The following is a 20,847-nucleotide window of genomic DNA, read 5'->3' on the forward strand; positions in this document are numbered from 1 at the left end:
TACAGAAAAACTGCAGAACAACGAAAGGCACCAAATGGAAGGAAACTAGGTAATGTGCATCTAGTTTACAAAAAAGGTCTAGGAGAAGAGCCAGGAAATTATCGATCAATCCATTTAACGTTAGTCCCTTGTAAGATTTTTTTAGTCCATAATTGCAGATCAAATTGTGGTTTACGTTGATAGAAACAACTTCTTGTTAAACAGCCAACACGGTTTCAGACAAAACAGATCTTGCATATCCAACTTCTTGGAGTGTTTCCATAACATGCTTGGTATTTACGACAGTAGTAGAGCAATAGATATACTCTAGTACTTAGCTTTCCAAAAGGTCTATTGATAAAGTTCCACACAAGAAACTAATATTAAATCTAGCGCTTTAGGAATTGTAGGGGAAAGAGCAAACTGGATAGAAGACTGTTTAACTAATAGAAAACAGAGAGTAGTAATAAATGGTGAAGAATCAGAACTGCAGATGTAACAAACGGAGTTCCTCAGGGTTCTGCCCTTGGCCCGCTCTTATTTTTTTTATTTACATTCATGACATTGATGTAGGCTTAACTAGCAGGATAGCCAAATTTGCAGATGACACCAAACTAGGTGTAAATGCGGCAGAACCAGATACAGTGGAAAGTGTAAGAAATGATCTAGGGAAAATAGGAGAGTGGTTAAAAAGATGGGGAATGCCTTTTAACCTGGATAAATGTCAAGTGTTACAAATAGGAACAAACAACCCTAATGCCAACTACATGCTGCTTGGGAATGACATAAATAGTGTAGAACAAGAAGAGGACCTTGGATTCATTATTACCAAGACTTAAATTCCACAAAACAGTGCATCAAAGCTGAAAAGAAGGCTCAGAAACTAGTGAGATAGAGCCCCAAAGTTAATTCCATGCATCAAACAAAATTGGTTACCAAAGACGACTAGAGCGCCTGAACATGTATGACTTACAAACACGACGAGTGCGAGGACAACTAATAGACACATTTAAAATACTGAAAGGCATAGCAAAATGAGACAGTAACCTCTTCACATCAAACGAAAACCAGACAAGAATTAATGGATGGAAACTAAAACTGAAGAGATACAACACATCCCATTGTGGGAACTTCTTCACATACAAGATATGTGACACATGGAACAAACTGCCACCAGAAGTTGTAAACAGCAGCTGTGTAGAATAGTTCAAAAGAAAGCTAGACAAAATCATTAGAACACTGTGAATGAATTGTAAAACCTGCTCCTTGAGATAAGTGAGCACATGATGTCTTCTTGGATGGACTAAAAAGTCTGAGACATCCTAATCCTTGTAACTCCTCATAACTCTCTTCGGGAATAAGGAGCAGACAAGTCTCTCTCTCCCTCTTTGGGAATAGGGAGCAGAAATTTCTCTCTCTCTCTCTATCTCATCCTAGTCTTGTCTGTCAGCAGAGCTATCATCGTGAACACTTTTAGATTTATAACTAATAATAAATGCCTACAGCAAAAAATATTGGAAGTCTCTCACAAAGGGTCACACTACGAAATCCTTGTTTTCAAATGGAGTAACCGAAGTGTTCTGATAAAGTCTTGAGTAAATTTCGAGTACAAAATGAAAAGTATTCATTACGTAACATATTTTATTGTGCAGCATAACACAGTCGCGGGGTTACTGTTCCTCTGTGTGAGCCAGTATTTTAAGATTATCGTCTGCTATTTTGGTTAATGGAAATATGAAACATTTAGACTGACCAAATGACGTTTTTCTAAAGGTCACCTACTGGTTCCAATAATGCTCGAAGTGGGCATTCACGTCACTGCTCCTTAATGTGACGGGAGAGTTGATTTTTTAGGTGTCTTTTATCTTAAATTTATTGTATCTAAAAAAAGGCCGTAAATATCTGTGCTCCAAATGCGCCAAATTTAATCCATTTTGATAGAATACCCAAAATGTGTTATATAGCTATTACAGGGGAGAAGATTCTGCCTCTCGAGACTGGCTTAGCTGAAATCGTCGTTAAAGGTTATGCATAAAAAATTCAACATGGCTCAACATTTTCGATGCCAGAGAGGCAGAAATATGTCGATTCAAAATAGAGGGAGAAATGCCGATTGCATGAATCTTGGGAAAAAGTCACAAGAGAGAATAAAGTGGAAAACTGTAGGAATACAAAATACAGGATCTTACACTCATCAATACGGCCAAAGGAATGAAAATGACTTCAACATGCAAGGGACTACTAATCCTCTTCCCCGTAAGGAGGTGGTGCCGTCAGTGCACCTCACGCACTGCACTGTAGGCATTACTTAAGGGCCTCTACAGTGCAGCGTCCCATCGGCCCCTAGCTGGAACCTCTTTCATTCCCTTTACTGTACCTCCATTCATGTTCTCTTTCTTCCATCTGGCTTTCCACCCTCTCTAACAATTGTTTCACAGTGCAACTTAAAGGTTTTCCTGCTGCTACACTTTTCAAACCTTTTCACCCTCAATTTACCCTTTAGCGCCGAGTAACCTCTTAGGTTCCAGCGCTTAGTCTTGGGCCTAATTCTATATTTTACTATTCTATTTTGCTAATCGTCTTGTCTTCTGACAACAGAGTATAGTAAGCTTGTGTATGTTTGTATGGTGTTTTTACGTTGCATGGAACCAGTGGTTATTCAGCAACGGGACCAACGGCCTTACGTGACCTCCGAACCACGTCGAGAGTGAACTTCTATCACCAGAAATACACATATCTCACAACTCAATGGAATGCTTGAGAATCGAACTCGCGGCCAACGAGGTGGCACGCTAACACCATACCGACCACGCCACTGAGGCGCTTTGTATCGTAAGCGTTGATCTATAACTCTGGTTCAATTGCTTTTGGATTAATCCTTATTATTCTATTTTCAGGTGTTCTCTCTCTCTCTCTCTCTCTCTCTCTCTCTCTCTCTCTCTCTCTCTCTCTCTCTCTTTAAATCTCTAGCTGAAGAAAACTTATGGGCAAGAATCAACAGACTATAATTATACCCAAGAGGCCTCCAAAGGGAAATCAGCCTGCAGAGAGAGAGAGAGAGAGAGAGAAGAGAGAGAGAGAGAGAGAGAGAGAGAGAGAGAGGAGATATATAAATAAATATGAGGAAACATAAAATAAAACTGACAGACAAGAATTCAGGAGACGTCAGCAGCAGAGAGCAGGAATGACTTCGCTCCTCGCTGGCACATTTGGAGGTCGGAAGATCCCACAACCACGCAAGGCAAACTATCACTAATTTTAGTTGCAGACAAGACAAAATTCTTAGAAAACTGAGTAGTACTGAACGTGATACTAGACAATGACACCCTGTTTCGAACAGCAGCTTGCCTAGCGTTGCAAGCAAAAACTCCTATGCCAGGTTTGGAAGAGTGCAGTGACTTTCAGCGCTCAGTAATACTTAATTCATCACCATTTGGAATTAGAAATTTTGTACTTGCAAAACCCTGCATCTTCTCAGTCATTCTTTAAACTTCTCTTTTACTATACAGTCAGTCATTCATCATTAGTGAGTGACTCTCTCTTCTTGAATTCTCAGACTTGGGCAGGATGCCATGACAGTAATGAAATCACACCCAATATATCAACACCGCTTATTATCCCACACAAAATGGCAACACTGAAAAATCAAAATTGTTTCCAAAACGAGGATGTAGAGGAATAAAGTATCAAAATACGATAAAGACAGGAAATAAATCACAAGGCAATATAAACTAATTTAAAAAACACTGTACAACAAAAAATATTCTTCTCCAGAAGGAATTTGGTTTTACGGACAGCACAGAAAATAAACCAAGTATTTGTTATGAAAAGTAAAACGAATACGACTCAACCAATATTGTCTCCCAGTACAAAAACGTCACAAGCTGACAAGATGTCTCTGCACGTAATAAAATTGTCTACAGATGCTTTATGAAAGACTTCAATAACGACGAAAAGACTGACGCTGACAACACATGCGCATATGGCATTGATCAGCTGACCTAGACACCTACGAAAAACATTCTAAATGGCTACAGTACTGCCTGATAGTAGAAATTTCACCCAGAAGTTGAAATGACACTAGGCACATTATGCAGGACTGGAATATAGAATTTAGGCCAAAGGCCAAGCGCTGGGGCCTATGAGGTCATTCAGCGCTGAAAAGGAAACTGAGAGGGGAAAGGTTTGAAAAGTGTAACAGGAGGTAAACCTCGCAGGGTGGCTAGCAAGACGGAAGAAAGAGAATATGAATGGAGAAGGTACAGTAAAATGAAGAAAAGGGGTCTCAGCTAGGGGCCGAAGGGACATTGCAAAGAAGCTGAGGTGCACTGATGGTTCCACCACCCCTACGAAGTCTTTGAACCTAATGGAATATGGATCTAAGTAGCAAAAGATGACACACAATTTTTCATAATTTATATTCACACGATTTCTGTTCCTCACACACACACACACACACACATTATGTATTTATACAGGGTGTCCATAAGTCTATTTACAATTTAAAAGCCATTGATAAGATATCTTAATCAACGAAACTACAGAACTAATTATGGAAGAGATCCACCGTTACATCTATGGAGACGGACATTTTTGGATAAAGGGAGCTGTGGACGGACACCTGAGGAAACCATCGATCGCGTAGGACAAGCCTTTGATCGTTCTCCTACAAAGTCCATCCGTACTGCCACCACGTTCAACGATGAACAAAGTCATACGCAAGAACTTGTGATTGTACGCTTACAAAGTACAACTCAGACAGGCACTCGAGCCAAATGATAAACCAAGACGCAGAGTTTACAGTTAACACGCTGCACTGGAGCGAATTTTTGAGGATGAAACCTTCCTCAACCGAGTTGTTTAAGTGATGAGTTAACCTTTCATGCTTCAAGGAAACTGAACACGCACAATGTGAGAATCTGGGGCTCAGAAGATCCCCATGTGACTATACTCTGTTTTTTTCCATCTGTCCACCCGCCTGTGGTGTTTGCGTATGGTAACACTCCGTCCCGGGCTTTAGATAGTTGCTCATGTGTAAGTTTTAGGTAAATAAAAGGATATCTGGGTGTACATTTGCAACTGAAAAGTGTTTTAATAATTTACTGTATGCGAATTATACCGTTAATATTCGAAATAGGATATTGTTATTATTGTTGAATGTAAGCTGAATGTAACTATCTAAAGCCCGGGACGCAGTGTTACCATACGCAAACACCACAGGCTGGTGGACAGATGGATTTTTTTTTTTTTTTTTTTTTTTTTTTAGGGAGCTTCACTGAGATAGTCCAAAGGTGAATCTGTGGTGTGGGATCATATGCAATCGTATTATCAGTCCAGTTTTCTTCAACGAGACATCAATGAGTGCAGATGCTTACCTTGACCTTTTGACTGAATATGTGGCACCACAAGTAGATGATCTTCAACCAACTATCATTTTCCAGCAAGATGGTGCACCAGTACATTCGGGACTGCATGTTCGTGGGTTCCTAAATCAAACATTTCCTGACCGGTGGATTGGAAGGGATGGCACAATTCTCTGGCCACCTCGTTCACCAGATATCACTTCCCTGGGCTTCTTTCTATGGGGTTATGCTGAAGATATCGAGTATCGAAGAATGATGCGGGACATCCCTGATCTCAAGCAAAAGATCACCGATGCCTTTGCCACCATTTGCGCCGCTTACCTTTTCTTTTGAGCTTTGCTTCTTCTCTGTTGTTGTCGTAAGATTCCGCTGACACATGCAGAATGTACTCGACATACATCTTTTCCACCCAACACCCTACAAAGGAGAATTATTCGAGAAGTCTCCAAAGGGTGTTAGCCCACTACAAGTCGACTGGCCACCAAGTATAATTCCTTGTATTAGGACATCAGGGGTACGATGGACTTTTCAGGCTACATGCCTAAGGTCGTTTCTTCCCACTGGTTTGAACTTGGGCCTGTCGCTGGTGATATATATATATATATATATATATATATATATATATATATATATATATATATATATGTGTGTGTGTGTGTGTGTGTGTGTGTGTGTGTTTAATTATATATATAGATAAAACATGTATACCTATATATACATGTTTATAAACTTACACATATATATTGTATATATATATATAAAATACACATAATTATTATTATTATTCACAATATGCGCCCTTGTCATATGGAACAAGCCCACAGACGCCACTGACTTGACACTCAAGCTTCCATGGAATATGGCGTTCATAAGAAAAAAAATAAAGGGAAACAGAGAAAGAAGATATATCTCACTCATAAAAAAGAAAAAATAATAAATCAGTAAACAATCAAATGTATTAAAAGGCAAAAGGAGAACAGCAATAGGGTAGTTATTCATAGCATATTCGCTTGAACTTCTGAAGAAGTTCCAATTGAACGACATTCTCGGGGAGGCTGTTCCACAGTCCAACGGTGTTTGGAAGAAAAGACTGCTGGAATTCAGAAGTACGTCTCCATAAGTAATAATAATACTATTCTTGCTGTTCATTAATAAGAGAGGAGGAGGTACGTGTGACAAGAGGAGCACGTAACAAAGGAGAATACGTGCACGAAATCCGCCGAAAAATGTGGAATGTATATATTGCAAGAAACTAGGCTCATTAAGCTCAACGAGGCATCTCGGGAAATCACAGTCACGCGAATTCGTCACCAATTTTCACGGGTTCGATTTTTCTTTCTCGTTTTATCACTCCAGACTGGAAACTCTGACACGAAGGACCTAATGAACTACTGCGAATATTTCTTCACACACATACAGTATATATACTATATATATATATATATATATATATATATATATATATATATATATATGTACATGTATTTGTATGCATATGATATATATATAATATATATATATATATATATATATCTATATATATATATATATATATGAATGTATATGTATATTTGATGTATACCACACACATATAAACAAGTATGAAGACAGGAGCAATTACTCATAGGATAAGCATATTGGAGTATGGAGACGCGTTCTGTCCTTTATCCATTTATTACGCCGACGTTCCGTATCAGCTTGATACATTTCCCAGGCTGAAATTACGATATACCGAAAAAAAGTATTATATTTCGTTGGGCCGTAGAAGAGTGACTCAAGACAAGAGACAAAACATAGCTCATATCTGGAATGTCCCCTCTGATATAATTGCCCGCGAAACCAAAACCGTCTGTCCGAGTCCTATTCCCAACATAATATTCGAGAATTGCTCGTAGCGAGCGAACTGGGAACACCCCTTCCCCACTTCTTTCAGAGGGGAACTTCGAAGAAAAGGTTCCATCGACAAAGGGGCAGGTTTAGGTGATACCAAACAATCAAGTGCCACCACCGCTATACGTCTACACGCCCTTCAAAAGTGACAATACCCAATGGCCAGCAGGAACTCCCGTAGGACCCCACTAAAGTTGAAATGTAACAGATGAAGACATCAACACGCCTCGAATCCCGACGTCACGGCTGACACTAGAGGAAAACGCTATATATAAAGGTAGGAAAAACAGCGAGACAAGAGTGGCAGGCAGAAAGTTTGAAATTGTGCAAATCGGTGTGCGGGAGTGTAAAGTGTCGCCATGAATCATTATACGACAACCCCTCCCGCCCCCCTTTAAGAAGCAGCGTAACCATACGTACGATAGAAGTCTATAATTAAGGGGGATGATAAAGGGAAGACACCAACAATGTGTATCTGTTAAGAACCCCGTTTTTATCTTATTTCATTCTGAACATGTTCATCGAAGAGTGAATGCCCACGCTATAAAACGCCCTCCGTACATCTACCTTAGTCAGGCTACGAAGACAGTACTACTGATTATATATATATATATATATATATATATATATATATATTATATATATATCTATATATATTAGATATATATATATATATATATATATATTATATTAATATTACATATATATATGTATATATTGCTTACCATTATTATGAACTTAAACACACACTCAAATTGACATCAACATTATTTCTCTTAATTGAAAAAAATGAGCTCACTATAGTCTGTCGGTGCTAATTCAAGCACGCCTTTATCGCCATAGGTTTAATGGCTGTTTTCTTGAGGCAACTGGTTACCAGGATGCTGGTTACAAACGTCTTACCAGAGATTGGTCGCGTGACAGCACGTGTTCAAATTTTAGACCAGAGAGGAGAGTCCCTTTTGGGGGCGGAGTGGGGTTATGGCACAGCCTTCCTGAAGGTTTATAGTCTCCGATTGCTCCTGTGAGCCCTGTTTAAGCTATGTAATATCTGTTCCTGGTTCAGTGCGTATCTCACATAGGCCTACACACATACGCAAGCTGGTCGGTTAGCTAGACCTGTCACCGCTTATAGTCCCACATGGCTCACTTCGTGAGTTGAAAGTCTCTCTCTCCCTCTAGAAAAAATAAATAAATAAATAAAACCACTGCACGCTGAAACCCCCGCCACGAGTATATCAATTTGACCTACTGAATAAACCGTGGGAGTTTACTCACTAGGTCCTTAAAGCTCTGTTACCCCCATATTTTTAAAATGAAATCTGAATACCACTCATTTTTGCGTCTAAGTCATTATCATGTTACGAATTCAAAGGTCTCTTTTTATTATTACCGGTAAGTGAGAACGATTCAGGGAACTTGAACTAAGCTATTACCTCTCTTCTTCCCCAGTTAATGGTAATGTACCTAATGATGTAATCGATAGGTGTTCATGTTAAGCGTGAAATATAATCATGACTGGCTTCCCACACCGATATGCAGCTCCATTCTTCTGGCTCAAACTGGCTCCAGAATAAATACCAGTCACATAATATCGACTTAAGTCGTCGTTGGACAATTCATTCATCATACTAGACAATTTCATTATGTATTAATACTTTACCCGAGGCCAGCAAACAGAGAAAATAACAGAAGTGATAAATGCGAGTTGTAAGACTTGTATAGAGAGAGAGAGAGAGAGAGAGAGAGAGAGAGAGAGAGAGAGAGAGAGAGAGAGAGAGAGAGAGAGCCGAAATAACATAAGCGTTCTATCCACTTTCCAATTGCTAGAGCTTCTCCTGATTAACCATTAATAAATACCACCAAAATGTCATGGCCATACTCTTGTGCCACCATGCACTGGCAAGCAAGTACTCACGTCTACACACATTGAGCAAGCCATGAGACTTCTTCCAGTAACCTGAATGAATCAAACATTAATGGCGTGAGTCGATCTAGACAAAGAAAGACCTCATCCAACACGGAGGAACCCAAGTTTTCTGAAACAATACCATTTGTCCTTGTAATAACGACCCTTTCAAACAGGCAATAGAAGGTCATGTGAAGACTAATAATTCATGCTTGAAATCAATAGCAACCAGGAATGGCTAATACCTCATTATAGATTTCGCAGTTGAATAAATTCCATTATTCTAAGCCTAAATGTTTGTAAATTGACCAAGCAATAACACCTTGGGGTATAGCGTAATGGGTTTGACCACTGATAATTGTTTAATTTATTGGATAATCTTTGAAATCTGCATCATTCTTTGTGGCTAGGATTTAAACCTTGAACTACTATTGGTACTTACAACCTTATACTCACGATTTCTAAATGGCTAAAATTTGGCTAACAAGATTACTATTGAGACTGTTTAACAATGAATAATGACTTAATTTCGAGTTAATGAATAATTACTTCTTATCCATTTGATGAATATGTAATCGAGCAGAACTGACGCACTACTGACTCTGGTAGAAAACTGTAAGTGTGCGGTGATTTGTAACAATGTTATGACGTTATGACGCAGTTAATGAGATTTAATGATGATAAACGCCCCATAAGGACTGTGCAATACCATCGGATAGGTTTACGCTATGACGTTAAAAGGTTTAAATTTTCGAGAGCCTACTCGAAGCGATCGTTGAAAGTAGGTCACATTGGTTTTTAAATCATGAGAAAAGCTTTCTGGAATGAGCAGCAGAGTAACTGTTATCGTTCTTGCGCATTAATAGCGTAAATCTATATCGAGCTTCACTTTTGAATCGAAGAACATACCATTTTTAAAACAAGGGAGGTATGTGCCGTTGAAATCCATTCAGGAGTTTTGAAGCGTGAATCAGCCTATCAAAATGGAATGCAAAAAGCTTTAGCGGCGTAAAATAAAAGCAAGTGCAATACATCATTTTGAAAACAGACAAGTTAATAGGGAATAATGGTCTACTTCACTGTCAATGTAACTTCAGGAAATAAAAGGCAATTCTTGTCATTTGCAAACTGCAATATTTTCTTAAGCTGGCATAAGGCAAAACAACGCGAATTCGTCTCGGTTTCGTACTAAATATCTCTTTATTTTCGCATTGCATAAACTGAAGGCCAGCAGTTAAAACTTCTAAACCTGCACATCGAAGGTGAAAAGTGGAAAGGGAAGTTTGTTTCTCTGCTTCAGCTGAGTATCGTAATTCAATAAAATCTTTAACTTATTGTATAAGAAGACGGAGAATGACTCAGCTGAGTTGCCATCTAGTCTAGCTTTCGGAGGCAAAGGAACCCTTGGTCTTGGTGTTAGTTAAAATTCTTGCTGCTGGACTTTCAGTTATGCATGTCCGATCGAGTCTGACCTAAGTGGTTGTGGGACGACAGTTTGAAAAATCTATCACTTGATGGCCGTGTTTGCGTCCAGTTAATGATAAATCAAACAAAATTCTAGGCCGGTGATGCTGCCGTTGACGGTAAACTACGATTTTTTTTTTTTTTTTTACAAATACAGAGGAAATTCTTGCATAACTAAGCGCAAGCGCAGATCGGCACTGTATGTTGCCTCATATTAACTGTTTCAATAAACAAAAGTTTTGCGTTAAAGAAAGACCTAAATAACGTGGCATTAGCTATATTTGTCTGGAAGACAGCGTGTTCAATGCACTTGAAGTTCCACTGCATTTCTCTGAGATCCCCTTCGTCTAATCTGACAACGATTTATTTGTATATAGAAATTTTTTTTTTTTAAATGTCTAAAAAGGCGGGTTAAGTGCACAACGGTTGCGAGCAGTATTTTCTTCTATCGAAGACCTAACCTAACCTAGCCCAGCCTATAGGGCGACATGCCCTGACCAGGCCAAGAGAGCATAGCCCATTGGAATCCCATCCCCCCCACAATGACATTGTGTAAGAATGACGTGTGCGTAACTATCAGATTACCTAACCCTTATGCATAGTAACTATAAGGTCCGGGGAAAGGTACAGGAAATGCATAAACAGTTTTCCTTAAATTAGGTTTCAATTGGTTTTTACTAACCTGTGTATTGCTGTATTACTGTTGAGGGAACCGCATACCCTTCCTGTTGACCTCAATTCTTGTGACGTTTATTTGTTGACCGGCTCAAAGTGTAGTCCACGATACATAGGGCTCAGTTGAGTCAGCTCTCGTTGGATGACAGAATTTTGGAACACGGAAGTTTTTCTGTTACTACGAGGTTTCGTCTTTCTAAACAACATTTCTCAACCATTAGAGTGCACAGTTCAGCACAATACCATCCTTTCACTGAGCGGTGTTTTCTAGCTATGTCTGGAGGGTAAATGAAAAAGAAACTGAACAACAAATTGTCCTTTATAGGATTAGCAGTCGTGTGCTTTGCCTCTACTGTCAGTAGACCACTGACGTTTCCGCCAATTGACAAATTAAATTCTACGTGTTGTGTATGTTATGATTAATAAGCTATTAAATACAAGAACTTGCATATTATTATGTTTCCGAAATTCGTTACCTTACGACAAGGGCGAATTTAAGGTGTGCGGGACAAAGGCCGGTGAGGGTGGGAGGTGGGTTGCAGCCTTGTAGGTTACCGGGATTTATTTTCTAAATAAATTGAGTCCCTCAAGATTATTATTATTTAATTAATTAATTTGTATATATTTTATTTTTTTTTTTTTTGCCGAGGTGTGAGGCTCTAGGCCATGGCCCGCTCCCTCCACCCCTCCCCCCCGCCACCTTAATCCGCCACTACCTTACGAGCTCGAAGCATACTATCTGTGACACATTGTTGTGACATCGAAACACCTTTCAAGGTATAGTTCGTACAGTTTCAGTGCAAAAGATGGGAACTGAAGACTTCACTCAAGGCATGTCTGTCCTTTTTGGCAGAGGCCAGTGGGCCACACTAGTCCTTTTATTCTTAAACATACTTACTGGCACACACATAAAACACACCCCCATTGATTTTAAACACCGCTGCTACTGCATAATCAATATACCGTCTCGTGTCTTTCATTTCAGTGCCGCAACTTACGACATAAAATGACTGAATAGCTCAAGTCCCCTCGTCGAGACTTCTTTAGATCAGAGATCAAACTTATTAAGATTCTTTAACCTTAAATATTTTGATCAGAAGTAGAATTCAAACTCCAACTTGGTATGTGTGGGGGGTGGGGTGTCCGGTATGTTTCCTTTCTTATGTGGAATTCAAAGTGGACTTTCGTGATCAAAGTAAGAACTGGAATATGCAAATATTTTCATTAGTTATACATAACGAAAATGTATTTAAAGTTTGAGAGGAATCCCTTCAGTTAAAATTTTAGAACTGCGAACTCAAAGGCCAAATATGTTATATATTTCTGAATAAATGAGACAATCCTTAATTGCTCGCCTTTCACATTTCATCTTTCATTGACCAGTGGTTCCAAAACTTTATTTTGATTATATAGCCTTCCTCCCATCAACCCATGTCTGCTCATTTTCGGAACGACCGGTTACACCTCTCGCATGATGGGAGAGGCAGAAAAAGTTTTCTGCACATTTTACTCTACAGATATTATTGTTATCGTAAAACGGAAAATTGAACAACAGGATGCAAGGGATGAGATGCCACACTGTCTGGTTTACTTTGTATCGCAAGTTTCCGATATATTATATATCTATATATATATATATATGTATATATATATATATATATATATATATATATATATATATATATATTTCATAAAATCGACAAGATTTCCTGATTACGTCACCCACTTTCATGTTTCGAGTAAATGAATTGGTTAAAGACAGTAGTATCTTTTAAAATTTAATTTCAACCTGCAATTAACCATCACGCAGAACTCTCATCATAGACTCATAAAAGTTCATGGTACACTTACACACGCATAGTGTGAAAGGGGCCATACTAATTACTAAAAACTTTTTATAGACGCAGCCTTACATGGTAGGCCTATAAATTTTCTCCATAGCAGGTTTAGATTTTCCACAGGCCTCTAACGAGTTAATTTTTGCCTTTTCGCCAACAGGAACATCTGCTCTACAATGCCTGAATATACCCTCATGTACTTCAATGCCCAAGGGCGCGGAGAGCTGATAAGGTGGCTCTTTGCCCACGCTGGCATTGAATACAACGATGATCGCATTGAGATGGAGGACTGGCCTGAGAGGAAACCAGGTAATGTCTTGCTTTTATTGTCTTATAATCTTGAGCCTTTTACTAAAGATGCATCTTTTCAAAGAATGAGATATCTTGTATTCCAAATATAGCTATGACTGAATTGTGTAGTTTTAGCACGTACAGTGACTGCGAATTTATGTCATTCGTAACTATATGTAATACATCGAAATAGAGTACCTATAAAAAAAAAAAATAGTAGGCTACATAGTAGACTTCTCGGCAGAAGAGGCATCAGTCATTTTTCAGTACTCATTTTCATTCATTAAAAAAAAAAAAAAAAAAAAAAATAGTTCTCCCGTTCGTATTCACCAACTAGTACTTCTGTCGTTTTCTATCCTGCTCACTTCCTTCCAGATGTTCCAGGGGGAAAGCTTCCAGTCCTGATGATTGACGGGAAGCCCCTGGTGCAGTCGGTGGCCATTGCTCGCTATGTAGCCAAGGAAGCAGGTCTCGTCCCCGAGGACAACTTGGACGCAGCCTATTGCGATGCCCTGGTGGACACTTGCTCAGAGATGATGCATCAGTATATGACTCTTATGTGAGTATCCCGAGGATTGCTGTCTTTAATACGTGGATTGACAGTATTAATGGGATATGGAATATAGGCCAAACCCAGGGACTTGTGAAATACTCAGCGCTGAAAAGAAAATTGAGAGTAGAAAGGTAGAGAGGAAAACCTCGCAGTTGCACTATCAAACATATGTTAGGAGAGTCTTAGGGAGAAATGACTTTACCGTAGTCAAAGCCATTTCGTGTGGGCGTGGTGACCCGAATACCTGATCTTGTTTTGTTCATGAAGTCCCCTCTCCAATAAAGAAAAAGTGTGGGACATTGCTTTAGATCTCTCAGACAAATTAATCCACTAATATCTTAACAAGTTTATTTACTTAAATACAAAGCTGGTTAGCTTTTAGTTTCTTATTGTGCATTTGTAAAATGCCAGCCTCTTTGAGTGTCTGTGAACGCACCAAAACGGGGCTTTGTTAACATGGGAAAGTAACTTTTTCATGTTTACAAAGCCCAGTTTTGGTGTGTTCAAAGCCAAGATACTCAAAGATAATGATAATAGAACATTCCATCTTGCCAGTTGCTAAGTAAATGAACTTCCTTTTTATGTAGGGGAGTGTTTGTGTTTCTCGCAAACATATAATCTTTCTATAATTTTCTAGGCATCACAATTTTTCTTATGATGAAGTATGACAGGCTGAATGCTTTACAAGTTTGCAGATAAACCTTGCTCAGTCACTGAAGTTGAATAGTTTATGAATAAAATTTATTTTGTAAATTCGGCAGTCACTGATTCATTACTGCATTTCTCTTTAGTTCGAGATACTCAATTTTTGTCGTTGTAAAAATTTAGCGGCAGTACAATTACAATAGAGAAGGGTGTAATATGACAAAGCCAGAGTAAAGATGAAATAAAGATTGTCAACATTATGGTGCTGCTACGTCAGCAAACGAATTGTCCTCATCACAAAACAGACGGCAAAGTAAGTTTATGACTAGGAGGACCATGCTAGTAGATCCAACATCCATTTTTCTTCGTAGGTTCAGAGTAGAAGACGATGATGAAAAGCAGAGGTTGTTTGAGGAGGAATTCTTCCCCAACCATATGGAACCTTTCATGAAGAGGCTCAACCACCGCTTGGAGGAAAAGGAGTGGTTCATCACAGACGACGTGAGTGCAGTCGACTAGATTCGAGTTGTATGTTACGAAAAGTTAAGAACCAAATTTTAGCAACTTACAGGTTTAGTCATCGTGACAAGACGTTCATTATTCGCTATATCCGAGTGATTTCAAATTCGTATTATTATATTTGGAATGCTGTCTTGTTACAATTCTGTCTTTACTCGTCGAATAATGGAGCGCATTTTTGTAGAGGAATGCTACGTGGTGTGTTAAATAATAGAGCCAAGTACCCTGACAGGTTCTTTCTGTTATTAAGTCTTAAGCAGGGAATGTGCTGCATTATTGATTAGGAAGACATTGGTTACTCACGCTGATTGTTATCGTGGACGGAATGAAAACAAAAGAACGGAGAATGGTGCCTGCATTCTGAGAGAGACACCGAAGTTTACAGAATAATGAGTATATTGTGATCTAGGGGAATGAATGTATGGCGCTATAACAAAACATTACACTGTGAAATGTACGATGTAAACACCATTAATAATGGAACACAACAGAAACACGGTAAACAATGATAGACATAAAGTGCCTCTAAGTTTATCCAAATAAGAACTGATAAAAACAGGGTAATGTCAGTATCAACCAACCGTACATTAACAACTCGAACTCACAGCAAAATATCCTTCGCAATACACAGAATAAATGACCATGCAATAAATACATAAAGACAATTAATAAAAAAATATGCATAGTTGAGTAGTGTCATGTATATGTATAGTAGTACTATCCACACAAAATGTTCACAGTAATTCAATTCAGAACTACCAAACTGAACTGCCTTCTCGGGCTTATCTTAAATATGTTTTGAATTTTCTCTAGAAAAGCTATGGAACAAAAAATTTAGATGTTCAAAATTCGTTATATCCAAATAACCACACTAAATTACTAATTTAAAAAATAACATTTGCATGATGAAATTATAGTGCAGAGGAAACTCAGTTATTGGTTGTTATCCAATTTTATATTGTTGCGGTTACATTTGAAAAAAAAAAAAAAAAAAGAGAGAATCAAGCCTTGACGTAGCATATTAACATTTAAAAATTTTTTAAGAATGCTTAAAGATTACTTTTTCTCTCTCTTTCTATACTCAACATAGGTCAGAGGCCTCGCTAAGAATACATCGTGGATATGTTTTCACAGTTTTGGTTCGAGCTTGCCTCTGAGTCTAGGTTTTTCCTTAGAGAACTTTCAGAATGCAATTGCTTCTCTACCTCAGGATGTATCTCATTAGACAACTCGATGGATTATGAAAACTTACCGAAAACCAATTGTAACAGCCCTTTTTGTCCAAATTAAATGAAAATTGATTCGTTTTATTCTTTAGATTTCGATCAAATTAGGGATTTTGGTTCGCCATCACTCAGACCCATTTTAAATAATGTAGCTTGGGACCTATTCTGACATTTTTCACAATTTACCAAAGAATCAGTTAAAAACAATTCCTTTAAAAGTGAAGAGGTCTCACCTTTATTGTCGGATTAAACCGACCGTAAACTTTACGTTATTGACCACGCTAGTATTAGTGATGTATAGCAGTTTTCACACAGTTCTCGTTGCAGCATTAAGTCGCAGTCGCAAAACTATGATCTTATTCATTTACCGATGAAAGCCATCGAAAGGAATATCAGCCACATTAGATAATCGAAAAATTCCTTTCATTTTGCACTAAGACTTTTCAATGTGCGTTTCAGATGACGTGGGCCGACCTCGCAATAGGCCGAAGCCTCAGTCAGATTCTGGCCCAGTTTCCCGATTCCTTGGAGCATTTCCCGAACGTGGCCGGCCTAGTGGAAAAGGTGTGCGAACTTCCCGCCATCAAGGAGTGGATCGACAACAGACCTGAGACTTCCTTCTAAAGGAGGAGCCTCCTGGTTGTAGATCTCCTTTAGTGTAAGATACTGTGCCCTTTGAGACCGAACGCTGATAGTATATTAGGGGCAGGTTGTTCTCTTGCTCAGTCGAGATTTGGCGCACAGTGAAAGTGTCATCTTTTAAAAACGCAGCTTAACCGTCTTTTTTGTCCAACTTCAAATCACTTTCCCTCTCCCTCCTCAGCTCCACTGGGCCCCCTTCTCTCTCTCTCTCTCTCTCTCTCTCTCTCTCTCTCTCTCTCTCTCTCTGATTCCATAAAACATCACTGTGCTAAAGTCTTACTTAATGTATGTTTACATATCCTATATTCTGTGACGGGAGCGTAAAATTTTCGGCAAATGTTTTAACTATATCTAATGCACAATAGTCATTTGTACAACCTTTGAGGAAATGCTCACTTGTTTCTTCTGTTTGTTGTCTCGTGTCGCTGTTATTATAGTAAAGAACTTGTAAACACAGACGCGCACCAAGTTGAATTATCTAAAAAACGTAAAGAATCCTTTCGAAGTGTGTAGGCTGAGAAAATGATGACGTCATGAGCTATCACCCTCTAACACTTCGGAGTAAACGAACAGAGAAATGTAATATGTAAAATAGTATCTACGGAGCGTGAAACATATGAAAAGCGTTCAATACATTCTGTCGTCTTGTCATCAGAGGGTGTTTTCTCACTCAATAAAGTGGTGAACAACCAGAGGTTTAGTCTTATTGTCCGTGTAACCTCAGACCACCGATATATTCAGCATATTTCTGAGGTGTAAATTTGACTTAGTACATATACGAAATTTTCATTAGAAGAAAATTGCAATTGCTTTCAGGACTTTGTTTATTTTTCTGAATAACACTTATTTGATTAGGTATTTATTCAATTACGCTTGCTTTTCAGAAAATATAAGTAATGCACACTACGCTAGGTCTACACACACACATACATACGTATATATATATATATATATATATATATATATATATATATATATATATATATAGCGTGTGTTATAAAACATGAACAATGGAAAGGGTATTAATGAATACTTTCAAATGTAAATTAATTTATTTGTATGTGATTTAATGGAATGGTTTAATTAGTTATTAAAAATAATAACCATGACAATTGTATAAATAAATAGATAGAAATAAAACGATCAATAAATAGGTAACCAGACAATATATCACAGATATGACTAGATTATCAGCATAATAATTGACATGTTAAATATGAGATAAAGCAAACATTTATTTGTTAACTTATTTATGTCATCTTTTTTATATTCTTATATTTTTTTTAATAAGTCTTGTTAGTTGTGAGTAACAGATATGAGAAACTACACTATTCCTCTAAACAATGTTATGAGAAACAACAGCTCTCACAGTATTATGAGAAACTCGACTTTTCCCTAAATAATGCTTGGAGAAGCAACACTTTCACAGTATTATGAGAAACATGACTATTCCTCTTAACAGTGATATGAGAAACAACACTTCTCCCACAGTATTAAGAAAAACTGCAATGTTCCCCAAACAGTGCTGTGAATACCAAGTCTATTCCCTTTAACAGTGATACGAGAACCAGCATTATTCCCTAAACAATGTTATGAGAACAACACTATTCCCTTAAACAGTGACTCGAGAAACACCACCATTCCTTCCCTTACTCTCAGTTGGTCAGCAGTTGAACGCTTCCAATGGTAGGTAAGCTGGGTATCTTTTCTATGAGGTCAGACACTTGGCAGCAGAAGATACGACCTCTTCTCACTTCCTGGGTATCCCAGTCGATCCAGCCCAGTTGGTCACAGACGTCGTAGCAAGGTGGGTCCATTAAATTGATGTCATCCGAGAAGCCTTGACCTCGAACGTCGTTGACTCCGACTATGGCCACGGCGCGCCTGGTGGAAGGGTTGTGAATAACCTGGGAAGAGATGTTTATTATTATCATAAGGGATATGTGAGTTACCTTGAAAAGTGAGTTTATTATTATCATTATTAGGAAGGGCTGACTTACGAGAGTTCGGTTTCGGACTTCAGTAAATGACAAAGAAACTGCAATGTACGCACACACACACACACTATATGGTCTTGACCTGTCATCCCGGTGGCCGCATGTTCGATTCTCGGGCATTCCACTGAGGGGTTAGAGATGTGCATTTCTGGTGATAGATGTTCACTCTCGACGTGTTCGGAAGTCACGTAAAGCCGTTGGTCTCGTTGCTGAATAACCACTGGTTCCATGCAACGTAAAAACACCATGCAAACAAACAAACACACACTATATATATATATATATATAAATATATAATATATATATATATAGATAGATATATATATATATATATATATATATAATATATATGTGTGTGTGTGTGTGTGTGTGTGTGTGTATGTGCAGAATCTACTGGTCATTTTTACCAGACAGACGTAATCGTAATAGTCACATTGCCCTCTTAACTTCTCAAATTCTGTGCTCTTTTTTCGATACGCTTGTCACTACCAAGTTGTATGTATATATATATATATAATATATATATATATAATTATATATATAATATATAATAATATAATATATATAGATATATATGAAAACTTCCCGAACAAAGTTTTCATTCATAAAATTCTCTTCGCAAAACCAGAACTCAGACCTCAATAATGAAAAAGAAAAATGAATGACAAGATCTCCCGTGGTACCTTTTAAAAACGGACCGGAGAACTTACCTTCCATAGAACTGCGGGAACAGGCACTTGTTTCTTTCCTTCAGTCAGCCCTAGGAACATGTCAACGGGGTTGTTATTGGCATCAGGCATCTGCAAAACTCCATAGCTGCCAGTCCAGACGTCTAGTGCGGCTTGCTGTCTCTCGGCCAACTCTCTGACGGCAAACTCTAGTCTCTGTTGGTTGATGGAACAGTAACTTGCAGGAGATAAATACAGGCAACAGCAATTGCTGGTTTTACGGCTGCATTAACAGTATACGAAGTAAATACAACAGTGATTTCTGGGAAGACCCAAAATGTAAAAGTCATCGCTCAGATAAAACAAAACTGCCGCAGCTTTATCCTGCTGCAAAAGACAAGAAGGAGAGCCCCTACCTTCCAGTTGCCGTTGTTGAAGTCTTGCCACTGAGGAACAACGTTGGCGTAGAAGTAAGTGGCATCTTGCTCAGCAGTGTAGAAGAAATCCGAATCGGGCGCCAAGTGACCTCTGGCCAGGTAGTGCTGACCTTGGCTGGTCAGATGCTCAGTTGTGCCCAAGAGCTCAGAGAACAAAGGCCTCTGATTCCTTCTCTTGTAGACGTTGTTCGCGTCTACGTCGAACATGCCAGCAGACCGGAAGCCTGGCCTAGACGAATCAACGGATCTGAAGCCGATGGACCTGAGAAGAGATTTGCTACAATCTTTGGACATTTGTGAAAAAGTAAGAAATTGTGGTAATGTTAAGGAAGAGCTCATCGCTGGGATGTTGTTTATTATTAAGTTTTTCTTGACTGATGAATATGGAAATGGGCGTATCATATGATGAAGTACAGGTGAGATAGCTTGAGAAGTTTACCGAAAGTATGCGAAACATTTATCGTCTTTTGTTTGTTTTTGCGTGGAAAAGCTCCGCGGAACGCTGTGTTTAGCACCAAGGTATATAGAATAAACCCTTTTCTGCTTTTTCCTTTAATAAAATATTATCAATAAACGATATCTCCGTGCAGAGCTCTTCTATAGAATTACCTAAAACGTCAATTCTGTCAAAATTCCGCTTTTCTGAACACGTCAAGGCGTGTTTGTCAACTCACCTTCCTTGCACCTTGTGGTAAGTGAATTCTGTGGTCTCCACTTGGTCGTCGTAGCAAAGATGAATTAACGGCACAAA

The 20,847-nt window shown here is 38.5% G+C and overlaps 2 protein-coding genes across 3 annotated transcripts in view; one reads left to right on the forward strand and one right to left on the reverse strand.

Moving 5' to 3' along the window:
• LOC135197979 (hematopoietic prostaglandin D synthase-like) overlaps positions 1–20,847 on the forward strand; it is a 120,476-nt gene that overhangs the window by 4,172 nt on the left and 95,457 nt on the right. Inside the window, exons 2-5 of one of the 2 annotated variants that reach the window (XM_064225294.1) lie at positions 13,279–13,427; positions 13,785–13,968; positions 14,979–15,108; positions 16,812–17,688. In XM_064225294.1, coding sequence (XP_064081364.1) covers positions 13,295–13,427; positions 13,785–13,968; positions 14,979–15,108; positions 16,812–16,976 — 612 coding nt within the window. In that variant the 5' untranslated portion in view covers positions 13,279–13,294 and the 3' untranslated portion in view covers positions 16,977–17,688. Of the gene's footprint in view, positions 1–13,278; positions 13,428–13,784; positions 13,969–14,978; positions 15,109–16,811; positions 17,689–20,847 lie in introns of those variants that run through there. The other variant, XM_064225295.1, reaches the window with a different exon arrangement.
• The window catches only part of LOC135197976 (uncharacterized), a 3,928-nt gene continuing 1,137 nt past the window's right edge, over positions 18,057–20,847 (reverse strand). The window contains exons 3-6 of the mRNA XM_064225292.1: positions 20,771–20,847; positions 20,076–20,358; positions 19,702–19,875; positions 18,057–18,901 (exon numbers count right to left, since the gene is read on the reverse strand). The exon at positions 20,771–20,847 is cut by the window's right edge and continues 126 nt beyond it. Coding sequence (XP_064081362.1) covers positions 18,650–18,901; positions 19,702–19,875; positions 20,076–20,358; positions 20,771–20,847 — 786 coding nt within the window. The 3' untranslated portion in view covers positions 18,057–18,649. The remainder of the gene's footprint in view (positions 18,902–19,701; positions 19,876–20,075; positions 20,359–20,770) is intronic.

This window comes from Macrobrachium nipponense, chromosome 21, assembly GCF_015104395.2.
Source record: "Macrobrachium nipponense isolate FS-2020 chromosome 21, ASM1510439v2, whole genome shotgun sequence".
NCBI classification, from domain to species: domain Eukaryota; kingdom Metazoa; phylum Arthropoda; class Malacostraca; order Decapoda; family Palaemonidae; genus Macrobrachium; species Macrobrachium nipponense.